This window comes from Equus asinus, chromosome 14, assembly GCF_041296235.1.
Source record: "Equus asinus isolate D_3611 breed Donkey chromosome 14, EquAss-T2T_v2, whole genome shotgun sequence".
Taxonomy (NCBI): domain Eukaryota; kingdom Metazoa; phylum Chordata; class Mammalia; order Perissodactyla; family Equidae; genus Equus; species Equus asinus.
The window spans coordinates 5577041-5597260 of record NC_091803.1 but is presented as its reverse complement, the minus strand read 5'-3'; the positions used below and the strand labels follow the sequence as shown (position 1 = coordinate 5597260).

General features: G+C 40.8%; 1 protein-coding gene across 2 annotated transcripts in view; it reads right to left on the bottom strand.

Moving 5' to 3' along the window:
• The window catches only part of LMTK2 (lemur tyrosine kinase 2), a 94980-nt gene that overhangs the window by 32769 nt on the left and 41991 nt on the right, over positions 1 to 20220 (bottom strand). For both annotated transcript variants that reach the window (XM_014856002.3, XM_070484184.1), the window contains exons 5-7: positions 17836 to 17954; positions 12516 to 12603; positions 1718 to 1851 (exon numbers count right to left, since the gene is read on the bottom strand). In XM_014856002.3, the coding sequence (XP_014711488.3) occupies positions 1718 to 1851; positions 12516 to 12603; positions 17836 to 17954 (341 nt within the window). The remainder of the gene's footprint in view (positions 1 to 1717; positions 1852 to 12515; positions 12604 to 17835; positions 17955 to 20220) is intronic.

The following is a 20220-nucleotide window of genomic DNA, read 5'->3' as shown; positions in this document are numbered from 1 at the left end:
AATATAAGACTTCTCCATTAGAAAACAAATAGATCTTTATATTTTGACGTTTTGTGTAAGACTTTCTGCCTTGGGCCTGAAGAAATTCATAATCTTTTGGGTCTTTTAAAAAGCACTTTATCAGAATGATTTGCTCACTACACAAGTCAAACAAGATACAGACGTGTAAGAAAAATGTTAATAATTTTCCTTCTTCCTTACCCCAAAGTAATGCGGAGAATTTGATGGGTACTTTTCCATGTCTGTTCTCACAAACACACACACACACCCTCCTCTACAAATACAACCAAGTGTTTTCTTACTTTTAAAAATGGAGTCATACTATAAATATACTCCTGTGCAACCTGTTTTTTAAAAAAATATAATACTTCAGAGACATCCCTTCAAGTCAATACACAAGGTGTTCCTTTCCAGGTCTTTGGATTGCTAAAAGTTAAATGATTTGGGGCTGGCCCAGTGGCGCAGCAGTTAAGTTCACACGTTCTGCTTCGGCGGCCCGGGGTTCGCTGGTTCGGATCCTGGGTGCAGACATGGCACCGCTCATCAAGCCACGCTGTGGCAGGCGTCCCACATATAAAGTAGAGGAAGATGGGCACGGATGTTAGCTCAGGGCCAGTCTTCCTCAGAAAAAAGAGAAGGATTGGCAGATGTTAGCTCAGGGCTAATCTTGCTCAAAAAAAAAAAAAGTTAAATGATTTAATGAAACTCAACTAGAGAAAGACTGTCTGTTTTCCCTGGAGAGCTGAGAAATAATTTTAAAAACACAGTGACACATAGCATCATGACGTTTCAGTCAACTATGGACCGCAAAGACGATGGCAGTGCCACAAGATTAGGACCACAGAGCCCAGGTGTGCAGTAGTTACACCATCGCGGTTTGTGTAAGTACACTCTATAATGTTCACACAACAACAAAATCGTCTAACAACACATTTCTCAGAATGCATCCTTGTCGTTAAGTGATGCATTCTATTGTATTTTAAACAGAAATGTCTATGTATATGTATTTTAAACATAAATCAGAGCTCAAAAGGCTAGAGGAGAATAAGCAGACATTTCCTTTTGGGTTCACAGAACCATCATCTCAGAGAGGACCCAAAGCGCTTTGTTGTTTTAACTACGAAAATTATATCAATGATCTGAACAGAATACAATGTGCTCCAAAGAGCTGCGGTTATTCAAGTAGGACCAGAAAGGTCTCGACAATAACGTGCTCTACCAACTGCCGTGCTGCTCGCACACAGGCCCCGAGCACCTCCACCCCAGCCATGGGCAGGCCCGCAGAGCGCTGGCCAGAACCTGTGCCATGGCCTTACACGAAAAGATGATGCTGGCTTGTCAGATCCTCTCTTCCTCTCAGGAATGTGAATCAGGACACAGAGGGAAAGCTGGCAGCGAGAATCAGAGCTTAAGGATGCAACGACAGACGGCAGGAAGTAGATGGGGACTGTTTACTCTCAACTCTGAGCGATGTACCATTTTAACAGTCTTCGAAATTCTGGAAATAACTTCTAGACCTTAGGCTGTACTGACATGCTGTTCCCTGGTATTGGTTTAAATGAAGCCCAGCTCAACCCTCATGCCGACACTGGAAAGTACAGGACAGCTTCTAGTTCATAAAGCAAGAGCTGACTCTACGCCTGTTCTTCTTAAGCTTTGCAGAGCCTTTTCAGCAGCCTCTGTGACGCGGGAGGCCACTCTGAGCGGACGGACCCACCTGTGCAGGAAGTGCAGCTTGTGCATGGCGGCCAGCCCCGCGGCGATCTCGCACGCCATCCGCTGCAGCAGCATGGTCTGCGAGCCCCCCCGCACGTGCTCCTGCTCGTCGCGCAGGTAAGCCTTTAGGTCGCCCTGCAAACGTGAGGCTAGTTTAGTTTCAAGAGTGGACGAGGTGAACAGACTGGCAACCAAACCTGTGCCTTAACAGACATTACCCATTAAGATTGGTTATTAGAAGTTACTTAGATTTGAGCTTAATAAAGACTCTCAGACTGAACAAGTTTCAAATTGTAAAAAGTAATTCCAACCGAATATTTCAAAGGTACAGAAAACATTATTATATTCTTAGAATCATTGTAACTAAATTAAACATTAGTTAATCTTTGCTATATAAACACAGGTAAAACAAGACAGTAAAAAAAAGGAAATTTTGCAATGATGCACAATTTAAACTAAGTGCAGAAGTATAGAAAATTCCAGGTAACTAAGAGAGGACATGACGAGGAAAAGAAATGGTGCCTCCCAGAGCCTCTAAGGATCCCAGGAGACACATGGTCAGAGAGTGCTACATCATGGGGGCTACGGCCAAAGCACTCACGAGCAACAGAGAGGGAGGGAAAAATGCGTGGAAAAGGAGGGACAAGCACATTCAGCGCTGGTAACAATGGCTTCAAATCTCTGCCCTGTGTTGCCCAGAGACCACTGCGAGAAAGAACATTCCAGTCCCTCCACAAAAATTTACAAAGTTAAATAAGCTTATTCAAAGGATAGCAGCATGGGCAGGAAAATGAACAAATTCACATTAAGACATCCAATGTGTGTACATTTACATGCTGAGCTCCCCGGGTACCACCTCCTGACTTCCCCACCTTACCCTTTTTCTCGCACCTTTAGTTTAGGACTGCACATTCTGGGGGGTTTATAATACGTCTGTTTTGGGGAATACACTTTTGAGAAAATAAAATCTTCCACATTCTTCTTATCATATGATTAAATATTTGTTGATGTGATTTAATTTCAAATTAAAGCCTTAAATAATCAGTTATTACAATTTAGAAAGCAAGCCCATAGCTTTCAGTTTTCTTTATATCTGAGTTAAGAAAAGACTCTCCTGGAAGGAAATTTCCCTTGACCAACTACAGAATATACTACATTTCTTATAACTGTTACTGAAGATAGTAAATTTATCAAATTCCTCCCAGAATAAAACCTTAAAATATGATACTCCTTTACCAACATTTGCCGACATTAAATACTGAGGACATTCTAACGTAACTTCTAGGTCCACTCCAAGAATCTAAGTTTGTTTTCACTCCCAGTTCCAGTGATCGTTACACGAACGATAACGGTGGTATTAATAAGCATTACCATCCGAGCTTTCGAGCGGGGTGCCAAGCACTGTACCAGCTTACACACTTGCTACCTCAAAGAAGTCTCACAGTTTGAACACTTTCCAGATGTGGAACGGAGGAGGAAGGTCAAGATGTGCCCAAGGCCAGAGCTAGTAAATGGTGGGGCTACGCTTCAACTTTCCAATCTACCGACTCGTCAAGACAATTCTACTCCGTGAGTGAACTAAATTAGTATCCAGATCACATCTATTTGTTTTACAAAAATGAATGTAAAATAACTTAAAGCCAATCATGTGGGTTTGTCGATTCTCCCACACTTTCTGGAGCTGCTCTGCCAGGGAGGCAGTTTCGCGCCGTCAGGACCAGCGCGAATGCCCACCCACATCACTCTCCTCTTACTTCTTTCCAAACATGGTGCTTTCTCCTTTGTTCCCACCGCAATTACACGCTGCTCCATAGGAGAAATAGACATCTATTTTTTCCTTTTAAAAACACATGCCGCTCCCCACCCCCACCCCCACCAGGCTAAACTCCATCCAGCGTGGGAGTGCTGGGAATAAAGACAGATTTGGGTGACAATTAAATTGACCCAGGAAAAATTTCAGCAAAGAGCTCCAGACCTACAGGCTAATGGGATTTTCACGAGGTAGTCCAAATAGAAACTAAATAGCTTAAATTTATTTACACTACCAATGAAATGGCCACTTAAATTCCTTTGTCTAACCCCTTTCCTACAACATCCATCTAAGGGAAAAATCACCCTCACAAAAGTAGGATTGTGCTGTGCTGTATCTGGCCAATTCTCAAAACAAACAGAAGCTGCTGGCAAACAGTGAACACTTCACAAGAGACTTTGGCCATGAATGCAGGAATGGCAGAGTGGGTGTAGTTGTTTTTCAAGGTTATCGAAAGTATATTCATCACAACTCACTGTTCCTAAAATATCTTCTCTCCACAATATTCCACTCCCCAAACTTCACTAGAAGATAAAATACAATAAACAGAAAGGGATTTTGCTCAAGAATGTTAACACTCCTAACGGCTCTAGCTTGGCAGGAAGCAGAGGCCTCCCCCAGCCCACCTAGGGGAGATAAAGCTGGCACAGGCCGGGCGAGCACATCTCTGAGCTGGGTGAGGGGTTAACACCATCGACTACTGAGGAGCCTGTCACTGCTTCTCACGGATGGACCTGCAATGGACTGTGAAGGATCAAGGGTTAGTTCTACATTCTAGAAAGATCCTCAGAGCTCTCCTGATACAGCCGTTTAAAAGAAAAATCAGCATAAAATCTTTAATCACCGTAAAAAATGTTTCTACTAAATAAGTACTAAAAATTGATTCATTCTATCCAAACTAGGCTGTACTTAGATGTTTGGTTTATTTATGTTTTAATGGGGCTTAGTGAGTAGACAGGGATTACTTTGGTCCACAATTTAAAGAAAAAACACTAAGAATAGAAATGTAATCTAAATTAAAATACAGTTTCCTTTATCCAAGTTTTAAAAATTTCTCAGATCCTCCCAAAACCCCTGAAAAAAACTGGAAAAGAAAAATTTATGACACTAGATGGCAGCAAAGTGCTATACTGTACTAAGAACTCGGCTAACAGAACAGCAGCTTGGAACGCCTTCTCGGACTGAGTCATTCAAAGACCTTTTCATGGGTTAGTCACAGGTGTCCTCTTAAATTCCAACAGAAACTGCCAGGAGGGGTTTATCCGGCTTTTTGCAGGAGACTGAGAACAATGAATTGAGTTCAATACAACGTAAAAACAAGTAAATAGCTTAATAACTGAAAAACCAGTCATTTATACATTTGACTAAATGGATGGAAGAATGGCATCAAGAGCCACATACTCAGACCTGCTGATGAAATAAAACATCAACCCCGAGCTGAAGCCCCTGGGTACCTGGTCCCAGCCACACCTCCCCCCTCCAACCCGACCCCATTTCTTAACCCCCAAGTTCCCTGCCTGTGTTTATTTTTTCTCACCAACACTCCAGCCCCCGCCTGTCTACATCCACACCCTTACATGTCGCCTTCTGTTACGATGGATTATTCACCCTGGTGCCTTTCTAAGCTCAACCTCTTTGTGAGCCCATCCCTTCCCTCCGCTCTAATGCTCCAACATCTGCCAGGCAAACCCACACACAACCAAACGAGTCTCCCTCTGCCTCCACGCTTCTCCCCTGCTGCCATCCCACTGCCCTCTTCTCCACTGGGTCCGCAACTCACCAGCAGAACCAAGTGATGGACCCATTCCATTCCTTCCTTCCTCGTCAGCCTCCTGGCTTTCTTCCGATCTCACTGGCCACTCCTTTCCCGGGCCCCCGTGCTGGACCTTCCTCTTAGAATCCGTTAGTGCTGGCACGCCCCAGGGCTGCATCCTTTGTTCTCCTCACTGTGGACAATCATTCCCGGGTGACTGTATCTACCCCATGGCTTCAAAAATCATCTCTCAAACACATTTCTCTGGCTCAGACCCCTCCAACTGCTGAAGCCCAGATTCATCTGTCCAATTGCTGACTTGACACCCTTCCCTGGATGCCCTAAGAGGCCCGTCAAACCTAACGCATCTGGTACAAAACTTCAACAACCCACTCCATCTCAGGACACGGCATCACTGCTTTCCCAGTGGATCAGTTCAAAACTGAAGACCTCATTCTTGAGTTTGTCTGTCTCTAGACTCCCACATCCAACCCATCACCAAGTCCGGGATCTATTTTCACAAAGGGGGCAGCAGCCAGGCATAAGGAAAGGAGAGGCCACCAGCAGGGCCTAGGGCCTGGGGATATACGCTCCCCACCATGTCACCCCTGCCCTCACTGTCAAGCCTGATCATGCGGTGTCATTGTTCAGCACAAGCATCTCCTCTGCGGGCTCTGAGTGAGGGACAGCATCCACATGCGCCTCTGCTCCACTGTAGGCATGTCCTCTCTTTTCTACATGAACTCTTTAGGGGCAGAGACATGTCATTCATCTTCGTTTGCCCGGCACCTAGACGGGTCCCTGGTGCACAGACTTAATGAATACATTTATAAATAAGACAGGTCCATTAACTAGGCATTTTCTGTACAAAAGGGCCAATTCTAAAATGGAGGCTTCCCACTGGCAAAAAAATATGTACAAGCATTAAACCACTGGGTCTAAGTACACAGAATAAAATTAAGCCACCAGTTAAAATCTCTACTTTACCATTAGTAATTATACGACGGCAGGCAAGTCAATTAACCAGACAAAGGACGAATCGAAAGCATGGTCCTGAAGTCAGACAGACCTAGGTCTGGTTCTTCAATGAGTCTCTCCATCTCCCTCAGCCTCAGTTTTCCAATCTGTAAAATGAAGCTACTGCCACCTGTCGCACAGGGTTCCTAAGAAGACTCATCAGCTGGAGAGCGAGTACCAAACGCCCCACACAAGGCCTGGCACAGACAGGCTGAGCCTTTCCTTCCTTAGTCTCCTAGGTGGGCAGCGCCCAAGGCCACCTTCAGCTCTAAGAAAGGCCAAAGCCCCTTCTAAGAGCCCATGATTCTAAGCGACAGTGACTCTTCATGAGACTGAAGAAAGCGAATCCCACAGCGGAATATGCTGCACCTCCAAGAATGCCAGGTGGGCTCCTTCCCATTCCCACTCGGCCACTGCTAACCCCTTTCAGAGATTCACTCACTGCTTTACCGGCTGAGTATCATGAAGGAAATCTGCACACCACATCAAGAACGCTCCCTTGCAAAGACAATATTATCACCGCTTGCTTCGGAGTCAGGCGAGAGTTAGGTGTTGACTCTGAGAAATATTAAGATGGAGCAAAATTTAACTTATATTCTTCTCCTGACCCCCTCAGCTTGCAGTCTAGTCTCCTACTTGGTTTGCCTCTGTTTTTTCTCCCCTCCAACTGACCTTCCCCGGCAATGCCGAGCTGCTTCTCTAGCCTCCCACTCCAGCCCTCTCCACGCCCACTGTGGGATCGCGCATTACTTCCCTCACACACACTGCGGAGCTTCCCTGTCTGGCTTGTGCTGTTCCTGCTCTCCTTTTCTGCCTAAAAACAGTCGATCCACCCACTCTTCCACTCTCAGTGACTCAAATACCACTTCCTTTGCAAAGGCTTCCCCGATGATCCTAGTAGAATTGTTCTACTTCTATACACACTCCTCAAACCCTTACTTAATAATAATGAAGTAGGATTAATTAATTTAAGTAACTAAAAATGAATAAAAACAACTACCATTTCCTGAGCACTTACTGTGTCCTCAGCAATTTACATTCATCATCTTATTAACGGTCAGGGTAGTCATTTTACAGATGTCTAAACTGAGGCTTAACACGGTGCGGTGACTTTCCAAGGTGAGACACAAGTAAGTGGCAGACTGAGCATCTGAAGGCAGGCCTGCCTGCTCTACAGGCACAAGAGACAGGAGTGGGTGACTCCCCTCTGTATTCCCTAGGGCACTGCGCACAGCTCTTTGTACTTAATAGGTGCTGGATACGTTTCTGATGAATGACTGATCCTTAACCAAAGAACAATCTCATGGCCTCCATATTCATGTGAGAGTACTATGCACCTCCTGTGGCAACAAGTTATACACAACACCCTGCAGAAACCTGTCCTTTCATAAACAAGGCACCATCAGCATCACAAATCGGTGGCTGCAATCCAGCTACCAAACTCAATCAGAAGAGTTTTCATTTTCTTTCATAAAAATTACAAGATAAAGTGCTTTTCAAAAACAGACTGGCAATTCCATCTTACAAAGGATTACTTCAATGCAAAAATATTCCTTCCTTTCTACCTAAAAGATATTATCGTTGAGCATGATCACTGCCTGGTGACGACTGAAGAGGCCAACGTTCACTCAATAGCTCCTGACCCAGTGAGAACATGTGAAGATAGTGGCTCCTTTCACTGGGGCTGCAGCTGCTTATTACCAGGCAGGGGCTAGCGCCCTCTCTGTCCTTTGGAGCCCGGCCAGTGGGCAGTTTTGCCTTGGATGACACCCCCTGCTCAGGCTGGCCTATTTCTGGGAGGGTTCTGGGGCATGCAGCCTAGGAGTGGGGTGTGGCATCAAAGCCAGGCTTTGGTGTGTCACGGGGACGTCCCTGCAATCACTGCAGGTGGGGTCCCTCTGCTTCACTGGGATGATGCTACCTGACGGTTCCTGCCACACAGTCTCCGCATACAGTGAGCCCAGAGAACCGGACTTCAGAGTTGGGGACCCTGTTGGGTCAAGAGCCTGTTTCCTCTTAAGTTTAGAAGGGCCCAGAGGTGATGATCATGAAACTGCCCAACGAGACAAATGTGACCTCTTGCTATTGGGCAAGGTGGAGGGATCCCCGGGTTAATGGTCTTTGATATGAGACTGACCATTCTAAGCACTGACCAACAGATTTCCCAAGGGCACCCTAGCCTCCTCCTAGTATAGGAAATACGTGGTACAGTACCTTAAACAATATAGTAGGTTATTATCAACCTTTTCTTAAAAACAAATTTTCTTTTTTGAAGAATGATTTTTTTGGTGAGGAAGCTTGGCTCTGAGCTAACATCTGTTGCCAATCATTTTCTTTTCTTTCTCCCCAAAGCCCCAGCACATAGCTGTAATCCTAGTTGCAGGTCATTCCAGTTCCTCCATGTGGGATGCTGCCACAGCATGGCTTAACGAGCAGTGCTTAGGTCCATGCCCAGGATCTGAACCGGCAAACGCCAGGCCGCCAAAGCAGAGGGCACAACCTGTTTTTAAATTGTGGCAAAAAACGCGTAACATAAAAGTACCTTCATAACCGTTTCTAGGTGTGCAGTTCAGGGGCATTAAGTCCACTCACACTGCTGTACAGCCATCACCAACATCCACCGACAGAGCTCTTCTCTTCATCACCCCAAGCCGGAACTCCATACCATGAAACAGTAACTCCCCACTGCCCCCTCCCCAGAGTCCCCAGCAACTACCACTCTTTCTTTCTTGTTTTACCTCAAGGTGCACCCACGTGGCAGCACGTGTCAGAATTGCCTTCCTTTTCAAGCCTGAACAATACTCCCTTGCATGGATATACCCAATCTTGTCTATTTAATCATCTGTCGATGGGCACTTGGGTTGCTTCCACCTCTTGGCTATTGTGAATAACGCTGCTACAAACATGAATGTGCAAATATCTCTTTGAGATCCTACTTTCAATTATTTGGGATCTATGTACCTAGAAGTGAAATTGCTGGATCACGTGGTAATTCTATTTTAATCTTTTGAGGAACAATTATCATTTAAAAAATGCTGTTGCTGATCAAGGTACCATTGGGTGGTGCACTTAAATTAAAAATAGCTATTAGCTCCACACCACCAATGAAAGCTTTCGGTGGTGACAAGGGCTCTTTCCACACGTTTAGCTTTCAGGAGAGAACATTTCCCCGATGTAACTTAGGAGGGTCACATAAAATACGTGTTTCAAGGAGCCACATTTGTTAATTCTGGAGCATTGTATGCACAATCTTCACCCCAAAATACAAAAGCTGATACAAATTGAGATAAGTTAATATGCTTTGAATTAGTCTCAGTACTTAGAGAATATGCACTTAAATCTGAGATCTGAAAGTACTGGGAAAAAATTTTGTGAAAAGAACGTCAAGTTAAAAAACATATGTTTTATTATATTTACATGAAAATTAGATTTACATAGAAACAACGACAAAGAATAGTCTAGGATCTTGTCAATACTGGGTCATATATGGAAACTGAAAAGGAGTTATTTGTGTGTTTTGCAACATTTTAGCGTTTCTTTATAAAATAGGTTAAACTACTAATACCCCCAAAAACAGGCAGTCTCATTAAAAAATAAATTAGAATAGCACTAACACTAACCCTATCACCTGAACCCATTCAGAAAAAAACATTAAGCTGAGCATCCAGTCTTTTACCATTCCAGGAAAAACAACTACATTGTCTAAGAAAATGTTCAGGAATGGACCCAGAGGGTGAATAAGAACAGGAAAATGCCAAAATATATGAGATAGTTTTACAAACCACCTCAATTAGCCTGGAAAGGTGAAATTTCAAGTAGATGCTAATTCCTGCTGTATTTCTGTTATGCTCACTCATGGAGAGTGTTCTGATTGTTATTTATAATCAGTATCAGGAGGTGAGGGGCCCAGAAAGGGCACCATTAAATGTCTCAGAAAAATAGACTTCTGACAAGCAGACTTGTCTCATCACACAAAAATGCATCTTTGTGGTCTATTTTCCCTCAAATTCTGTCTCAGCACAGAATCACCTATCATATTGGTCACATAGAGCTAGATTAAAAGGAGCTACTTTCACACTACAATAACCCAGGACCATAAATATTATAACTCTGATAATGCTGAGACAATCAAAGCAAAATATAATATGCAATAAAACTATCAGAAACCCCAGTGAGAATTCCTTCTTCTTAACCCTCATGCTTCCATTCAATATTTATCAGGCTGAATGGCAATTCTCACATGTCTGCTCCCTTTCAGTAGGAAACCTGAGGGCCAGGACCAAATTTCTCTCTGCATGCCGAGTGCAGCATGCTGCCTTGTGCTACACAAGCGCTCAACAAATACGCAGCCTCCGTAATGGAGGAAAACGTGAGATGGCAGAGAAGTGGGCTTAATTCCAGTTTTCCCACACGGAGAAAGAGCTCTATGAGGTCCCAGCTCTTTTGAAGGAGGGATAAAATCGTGATTAATTTTAGACTTTGTTAAATTAAATACGCATGTTCTAATTTCTCATGTAACCATACACAAAATTAAGAAACTGTATCTAAAATCCAAACTAGGAGACAGGGAAAATTGAAACAAGGAAAAAAAAAAAAAACAACAAGAATCCAAAAGAAGGCTAGGAAAAAAGCAAAAGAGAAACATTGAAACAGGCAGGAAAAATAATGCAAAATAGGTACACAAAATTCCAAACATCCTACAGATACAATAAACGTAAATGGACTATACATTGCATGTTAAGTGACCAAGACTGACAGATAAAAACAACTTTTACAATAAGCTATTTATAAGAGAAGGGTTTGTTTATAAACCTAAGAAAAGGACTGACAGAGACAATAGGCGAATTCTAACCAAAAGAAAACTGGTGCAACTATATTACTATCTGCAAAAACAGACTTTATCCTTAGTAATGCTTTTAATCTTCAAGAAATCCCCTTCATAATGATAAAAGGTTCAAATTACAGGAAGTTGTATCAACTCTAAATTTGTATCCCTGACACAAGAGGGAATCAAAACGTACACAGCAAAAACAACTAGAATTATAAGAAAAATTCATAGAGTGGGAGATTTTAATATGCCTCTCAATAACGGATAGAAAACTGACTTGGGCTCCCTCAATTCCCACCCCCCCTAATTAGAAGGATATAAGAATTCTGAACAACCTCACAAACTTGACTCAGAAGATCCATACAGATACACTATATAGAACATCAGAATACATTTTTTTTTCCTCCAGCATCTATAGATACAAAAAAAATACCAATCCTAGGGTGAAGATAAACGTAGCCTGGAACAGGGCTGCAGCTGACCCAGAGCTGGCGTGGAAGATGAGTGAGAACCATTTCTTCTTATTAGCCACTGAGATTTGGGGGGCTACTACAACATAATCCAATGAAAGCTAATATATCGAGTTTATTAATAATTTTTCGTTGAAATTAAAACAAAAATTCACAATGTTTACTGCTGTCTTTCAACTTTACCAGCTGAAAATATTGTCTGAATTAACAGGGATTTATTTTGGTGTCCTCCCACTTTCCTGTGCACCATCAAGGCAGTTTTAATGTTCTGAAAACTGAGATGATGCCAAGAAATCAATCAAAACCTAGCTTAAAAAAAAGACATTTACAGGAAATTTTCACATAAAAATTATTATTCATAAAACCAGCACAAAGAATAATCTTTCCAACTATAAATCTTAGTAATACCTAAACGAGGCCATTAATTTTAGGTTAAGAAAACAAACCAACTAATTATTCAGAAATATGTTACACACATTGGCTGTTTCTAAAAAAACTGAAAGATTGTGGGTACTCTCTGGGTAAGGAGATTCTTGAGCTCCCTCACGGGGAAAAGCGTTTCCAAATGCCCAGGTGAAGTGCAGACCTCAAGCTCTCAGGAAGGGCAAACCTGGCCCAAGCTCTGGCTCGGCCACATACTTGAATACACAACATTTTCTTAGTCTCCTTGAGGCTTATTTTAACCATATTTAAAATGAGGACAAATATGACTAAATGCACGCAAACAGCTTAGCATAAGGATGGAGTATAAGACAACATGTGTGTCAGCTAATACTACCACCAAAGGTAATGAACTAACACGTCGCACAGTTCTTAAAATGGGAGAAACGAAAGCAGCCTCTCATCCAGCACTTCCATCTGTCCCAACACTTGAGTATACCCTTTTGAATGCCTGACCTTGAATTTCTACTAAAAACTTACCAAGTCACAGAACTCGAACACCAGAAGATAGGGAATTGCTTCTACACATTGTCCAACACACTGAAGAATATTTGGATGCTGAAGAATACTGGCAAAAATAAAAGTTACAGTATTGTTCATCAGGGAGCATGCTAGTAAGACTGTTCAAACAGTCATCCAAATTTTAACATTCATCATGACAAATACAATAAACTGAAAAGAGCACATTAAGATTATACTTAACAGATATCTTCTGAGTTACATAATAATTAAATAATTCAAAGCCAATCAGGTCAACATTTTCACAAATTAAAAGTAGAACTCCTAACACAAGCATCTTTAACTTTAATCATTTAAATTTACAGCTTTCATTTTGAGGCAGCATTTAAAAAGAAGGCCAACTATATACTTACAAATTCAATAAGCACTTCAATCCATACATTAAATAACTCAGGACTCCTCAGGCTATCTGGCTTATATACTGTTTCTGTAAATTCCCACAGTACAGTTGCCCCTTAGTAGCCACAGGGGACTGCTTCCAGGACCTCCAGATACCAAAATCCACGGACGCTCAAGTCACTTCTATAAAATGGCATAGTATTTGCATATAACCCACGCACACTCTTCTGTGTACTTTAAATCATCTCTAGATTAGTTATAATACCTAATACGATGTAAATGCTATATAACAGTTATTATACTGTATTGATAGAGAATAACGACAAGAAAAAAATATGCGCATTTCAATGATGCAACCATCATAGGCCTTTTGATCCACAATGGGTTCAATCCAAGGATGTGGAACCCTCGGATATGGAGGCTGACTGTATATGCAAACTCTTTTGGGAAAATATTTTGTCCAAAAGGAAGTAAGAAAAAAAAAAGATATGTCAAAATAGTTTTTTAAAATACTTTTTAGTTTGAAGCAATTATGAATTAACATAAGTTGCAAAGATAGTACAAAGAGGTCCCATGTTGCTTTCACCCAGTCTCCTTCATTGACTACATCAGACACAATTCCAGTGCAATACCGGGGAACCGACACTAGGATCCAGCGTGTGTATATTCTCTGTCCTGTTATCACATGTGGAGATGTGTGCAAGCACCACCTCAACAGAAATACAGAACTGCTCCATCACCACAGAGACCTCCCCCTCGCTCCCCCTTTATAGTCACACCCACCTCCTTGCCTCCATCTTCCACCACCCCTAAGCCCTGGCAATCACTCATCCGTTTTTTCATTTCTATAATGTTCTCATTTTGAGACTATTACATAAATGGAATCATGCAGCATGTGGCCTTTTGACACTGACTTTTTTCACTCAGCGTCATGCCCTCAAGATTACCCCAGTTGTTGCACATATTAAGAGTTCATTCCTTTTTATTGCTGAGAAGGATTCCACGGTATGGATGTACCACAGTTTGTTTAACCGTTCACCTATTGAGGGACATTTGTTTTTCCAGTTTTTGGCTATTTACAAATAAAGCTGCTATGAACAATCTTGTAAGGGTTGTTGTGTGGAAGTAAGTTTTCATTTCTCTGAGATAAATGCCCAGGAGTGCAACAGGTGGGTTATAGGACATGATGATTAATTTTCTGTCAACTTGGCTGGACCATGGTGCCCAGATGTTTGGTTCAACATTATTCTGGATGTTTCTGTGAGGGTGTTTTTGAGTGAGATAATCATTTAATCAGCAGACTTTCAGTAAAGCAGACTGTGCTCCACAATGTGGGTGGGCCCCACCCAATCAGTTGAAGACCTTAACAGAACAGAGACTCCCCAAGTGAAGAAGGAATTCTGCCAGCAAATGGCCTTGACGTGAACTAACACTGGTTCTTCCCTAGGTCTGCAGCCTGCTGGCCTATCCTGCAGATTTTGGACTTGCCAGTCTCCATAACTGTATGAGCCAATTCCTTAAAACAAAGTATCTATCTGATCTCTCTCACTAACCTATCTTAGCTATCTGTCTAGCTTACAGATTCTATTGGTTCATTTCTTTGAAGAACCCTAACACATATGGTAAGTGTATGTTTAGTTTTTTAACAAACTGCCAAACTATTTCCCAAAGTGGCTATTACATTTTACATTCCCACCAGGAATATATGAGACATCCGGTTTCTCTACATCCTCACTGGCATTTGGTATTGTCACTATATTTTATTTTTTCTAATACTTGTGAAGTGATATCTCATCATGATCTTCATTAATTACCCTAGTGGTTAGTGATGCTGAACATTTTTTCATGTGGTCGTTTGCTATCCATATATCCTCTTTGGTGCAATGTCTCCTGGATTGTTTATTTTTGTTTTTTTACTGTTGAATTCTGAGAATTCTTTATAAATTCTAGATATGAGTCCTATATCAGACAGATGGTTTGCACATATTTTCTCCCAGTCCATAGCTTGTCTTTTCACCCTCTTGCCAGGGTCTTTCAACAGAGTAAAAATTTTTAATTTTTGATGATATCAATTTATCCTTTTTAAAATGGATCGTGCTTCTGCTGTCAGGTCTAAAGTCTTCATCGAGCCCTAGGCTCTAAGATTTCCTCCTATGTTATATTCTAAAAGTTTTATAGATTTACATTTTACTTTTAAATCTATGATCCATAGAGTTAATTTGTGTATAAGACGTAAGGTTTAGGTCAAGGATCTTTTTTCCCCCAAGGACTATCCAATTGTTCCAGCATCATTTTTTGAAAAAGCCATCTTTTCTCTTGAACTGCTTTAGCACCTCGGTCAAAAATCAGTTGGCCATACTTGTATGGGGCTATTTCTATGTTCTCTATTCTGTTCCATTGGTTTCTGTGTCTCTCTCTCTCTGCCAATAACACAGTCTTGATTACCATAGCTATATAAGAGGTCTTGAAATTGGGTAGAGTGATTCCTCCAACTTTATTCCTATGTTTTATAACTGTTTTGGCAATTCAAGTTCTTTTGCCTTTACGTATAACTTTAGAATAATCTCATACAGAGGTTTTAAAAATTTTGTTGGGATTTCAATATGAATTACAGGAATCAGACAGGGAAGAATTGACATCTTTATGAGTTTCCCAATCCATGAACATGGTATGTTTCTTCATTCATTCCAGTCTTTGATTTCTTTCATCGGTGTTTTGCAGTTTTCAGCATACAAATCCTGTACTTAAGTATTTCATTTTTGCTTTTGAACGAGTGTAAATGTTATTTTATTTTAAATTTTGGTTTCTATATGTTCATTGCTAGTATACAGTAATAAAATTGACTTTTTTATGTTGATCATGTATCCTGCAACTTTGCTGAATTCATTTATTAATTCCAGGGGATTTTTTTGTAGGTTCCTTGGAATTTTCTACATAAAGCATCATGTCATCCACAAACAGAGACATTTACCTCTTCCTTTCTGATCTATATGCCTTTTGTTTCCTTTTCTTGCCTTACTGAGCTAGCTAGAACTTTCAAGAATATGCTGAATAGCAGTGATGAAAGTGAACATCCATGCTTTGCCTTGCTCTTGGGGGTGAAAGTCCTCAGTCTTTCACCATTAAGTATGATGCTAGATGTGTTTTTGCAGATGTTCTTTACCAAGTTGAGGAAGTTCTCTAATTCTAGTTTTCAAAGAGTTTTTATCATGAATTAGTGTGGGGTTTTTGTCACTTGTTTTTCTCCACCAACTGATATAATCATGTGATATTTCTTCTTTACCCAATTAATATGGTGGATCACATTGATTTATTTTCAAATACTGAATCAGACTAGCATCCCTGGCATAAACTCCAATCGGTTATGATATATAACTTTTCATATATTGCTAAATTCTATTTGCTAATATTTTGGTAAGAATTTTTACATCAATATTGGTGACAGATGTACTGGTCTATAGTTTCCTTTTTTCTACTGTCTTTGTCAGATTTTGGTATCGGGGTAATACTGGCTTCATAAAATGAGTTGAGAAGTGTTCCTTCCTCTTCTGTTTTCTAGAAAATATTGTGTAGAACTAGTATTAATTCATCTTTAAACATTTGTAGAATTCTACGGTGAAACCATCTACGCCTGGAGATTCCTTTTGAGAGCTTTTAAGCTGCAAATTCCATTTCTTTAATACTTATAGGTCTATTCAAATAATCTATTTCATATTGGGTGAGTTGCAGTGATTTGCGCTTTTTGAGGAATTGGTTCATTTCATCTAAGTTGTCAAATACTTAGAGCTGCTGGCCCCTTACTAGCCTTTTGATATCTTCAGGGTCTTACAGTGATATCCCTGTTTCATTCCTGATACCGGTAATCTGTGTCTTCTTTTATTCTTTATCAGTCTTGCTAGAGGAGTGTCAATTTTATTATCTTTCCAAAGAGCCAGCTTTACGTTTCATTGATTTTATCTATTGTTTTCCTGTTCTAAACTTTATTGATTTCTGCTCTTATCTTTAATATTTACTTCCTTCTGTATGCTTTAAGTTCATTTTGCTGTTCTTTTTCTAGTTTCTTAAGGTATGAGCTTAGATTACTGATTTGAGACTTTTCTTCTTTTCTAATGTAACTCTTTATAAGTAACGTGTCGTTTCTCTCTCTCTGCTTTTAAGATTTTTTGTTCGTCTGTAATTTTCACAAGTTTGACTACTGCATGTCTTGGCATGGATTGCTTTGGGTTTATCTTGTTTGAGATTTGCTCAACTTCTCGAATCTGTAGGCGTGTCTTTGCCAAATTTGGAAAAGTTTTGGCTAATATTTCTTCCAATACTTTTTCAGCCCCATCTTCTATCTCCTTCATTCTGGGATGTCTGTGACATGAATGTTAAGATCTTTTGTTATAGTCCCTCATGTCCCTGAGGCTCTATTCATTTTAAGTCTATTTTCTCCTTGTTGTTCAAATCGGGCAGTATCTATTCTTCTGTCTTCAACTTCACTGATTCTTTCCTCTATCCTCTCCATTCTGCTACTGAGCTCATCCAATGAGTTTTTATTTCAGTTACGATATTTTTCAGTTGTAAAATTCCCATTTGGGTCCTCTTTATGGTCTTCTACTTCTTTGCTGAGACATTGCATTTCTTCATTTATTTCAAGGGTGCTGTAATTTAATTGCTCATTGAAGCATTTTTACGATGGCCGCTTTAAAATCCTTGTCAGATAATTCCAGCTTCTCTGTCATCCTGGTGTCAGCATCTGTTGTTCTTTCTTACTCAAGTTGAGTCCTCTTGGTTCTTGGAATGAGGAGTGATTTCGATTGAAACCTGGACATTTGGGTCTTATGTTATGAGACTCTGGAGCTTATTTAAATTATGTATTTTGCAAGAAAGTCGTTTTAAACACCTGACTGTCAACAGACCACAGACTACGTTTGCAGAACATATATTAAGGTTTACTTACTAGTAAGGTTCTCCATTTTTCAAAAAAGTATCCTGTTCCTTTGGGCTTGCACTTGCTTTTAGCTCCTTCACTATTACTCTGGCTACACTAGTGCCCGTGTAAATCTCTCCAAGGAGGACCTAAAACCAAAGGACAGTTTTTTCATTTCACTTCCATCAAAACGTAAAGAAGTGCATCTCACTTAGCAGGAAATGGAATACAGGAAAAGGAATTAAGCAACAAGCACATGGCCTTCGATTATTTTACATAATACATCCAAAAAAGCTTGGAAAACTAAAATATTTTCCTTCAGTTTTAAATCACTCCATCAGATATTTATAACATTCATATATTTATATGTAATTCTTTTCTATTTACTTAAAAATGTATTACACTTTCATGGAAATTACCAATGACACTACAGAAATTTCTAAGTTCAGTTCAAACATAACTCAAATGTTTCTCAAAAACACTTCAACTGAGTTTTGTTACTTTGTCTCCTGCACATATGAAAAAGTAAACTGACAAACAGCCAAGGTACAAACTATCACTGCATTCTAACTTTAAAAATCCATGGCATTCCAATTATTCCAGGCCTTTATCTTGTACTAAACCTCCAGTCAAAACATAGGGGAAATATAGTCTACGGAAATTAACAGAACACAAAATGAGAATGAAAATAAGAACAAGCTATAAGCGAAACATTAAATATAATATAGGACAGTGCAAAAGCATTCCAAAATACAATATTTAAGGTGAAAATTTTGATGAAGTAAAAGCTTTAATTTAATTTGCGAATAATCAAAACTAAAAGGCTTCCTTTTAAGATAGTTTTTCATAGTTTTATAAAACAGATTAATTTTAATGCCCGGGAAATAGAAAGTAAGAACTTGAACAAAATTTAATGTGTTTATTAGGAATATAAGGGTAAAAAAATGAACAGAACAAGAAATTCTGATAATTAACTATGTCTTATTCTTTGTTTCAAAGAACCAGCTTGTGCATAAGCCTGCCACTCAAAAGATATCAATATCAAAAAAGGGGGAGAATAATTAACAGACTACTGCAATAACCTGGCTCGTTGTCTCTCTCTCTCCGCCACCACTGTTATCATGCCTGGTGTTCAATATCTGCAGCGACAATTCATTCAACCCCTGGACCTCTCAGCTCTTTGACCTCACTTCCAATAATCTTTTCTACGACCCCGTCTCAGGAAACACTTCCACGGGTGTAGACCTAGCCAATAATTGTATTACGTCCAAAACTAACTTCTTCTCTACCAGTCCTTTGACCTCCAGCTCACTCACTTCAAGAGTCCAGTCCAACAAGTGTACAACCTGCCCCCCAAATTCATTAATGGTACCACTTTTCCACCACGCTGCCCCCAGCCCGGGGCCTCACTCCTCTCCCTGACAGCTTAGACCCCATGCTCCTTCAGTATCATCACTCTCACTGAGTTATGATAGCTTGGCCAACCCCAGTGCTGCTTACATTCAACTACCTGCCTACAATAAAAAGCACCAAAAGTAGACAAAAACACACAACCACAATGACTGGTCCCATTTTAAATTGGCGAGGGTCCTCAGCACTGCCCATCATCGCCCTGCCCTAGTTAACAGACTTCCCCAGAGGCCTCTTACACACCTTCTCCTCCTATCCAAACTTCCAACACATCTTTTTGCTCCTCCCTTTCAAACCAGCCTCTTATTCACTGAATAAAATAATCAGAAATGAACTCCCTCATTTTAACACCACACCCACCTGCACCTGTATCCACTCCCTCTGCTTTTCCTTTCATTTCAAGAGAGAGACTGTCTCTGCTCCTAACACCAAGTCCTACAAATGTGCTATGGATCCCTCCTACAATTACCCCTCTCTCTCCTGCATAATCACTTTCTCCCCCTCATATAAACATGCTAAAATAGCCGCACATCCTATAAAAAAAACAAAGCAAATCAAAAAACCTCCCCTTGGCCCTCGGATGGTCCCAATGCTCCCCTTTAGAGTAAAACTCCTTATCAGAGTTGTCTAAACATGCTGTCTCCACTTCCTCCCTTGAACCCACTCCACGTGAGGATGTGACCCCTAAGCGGCTCTTTTGAGGATGCTGTGGACCTCATGTTGCCACATCCTAATCCTCCCAGTCTTGATCTTACTCAATGTGTCAGCAGCATTTACTATAATTCATCTTCTTGGAACTCCTTCACTGACTTTCAGAAAACTCCTGCCTCCTGCATCTCTTCCTGCTCACTGGCTGATTCTTCTGCTTCCTTCACTGGTTCTCCCTGACTGTGCTGACCTCTCCATGCTGCAGAGCCTCAGGGCTCAGTCCTCGCGCCTCCCCCTCTTCTCTGTGTTCACATTCTCGGTCATTTCATCTAGTCTCATACCTTTAAATACCATCCA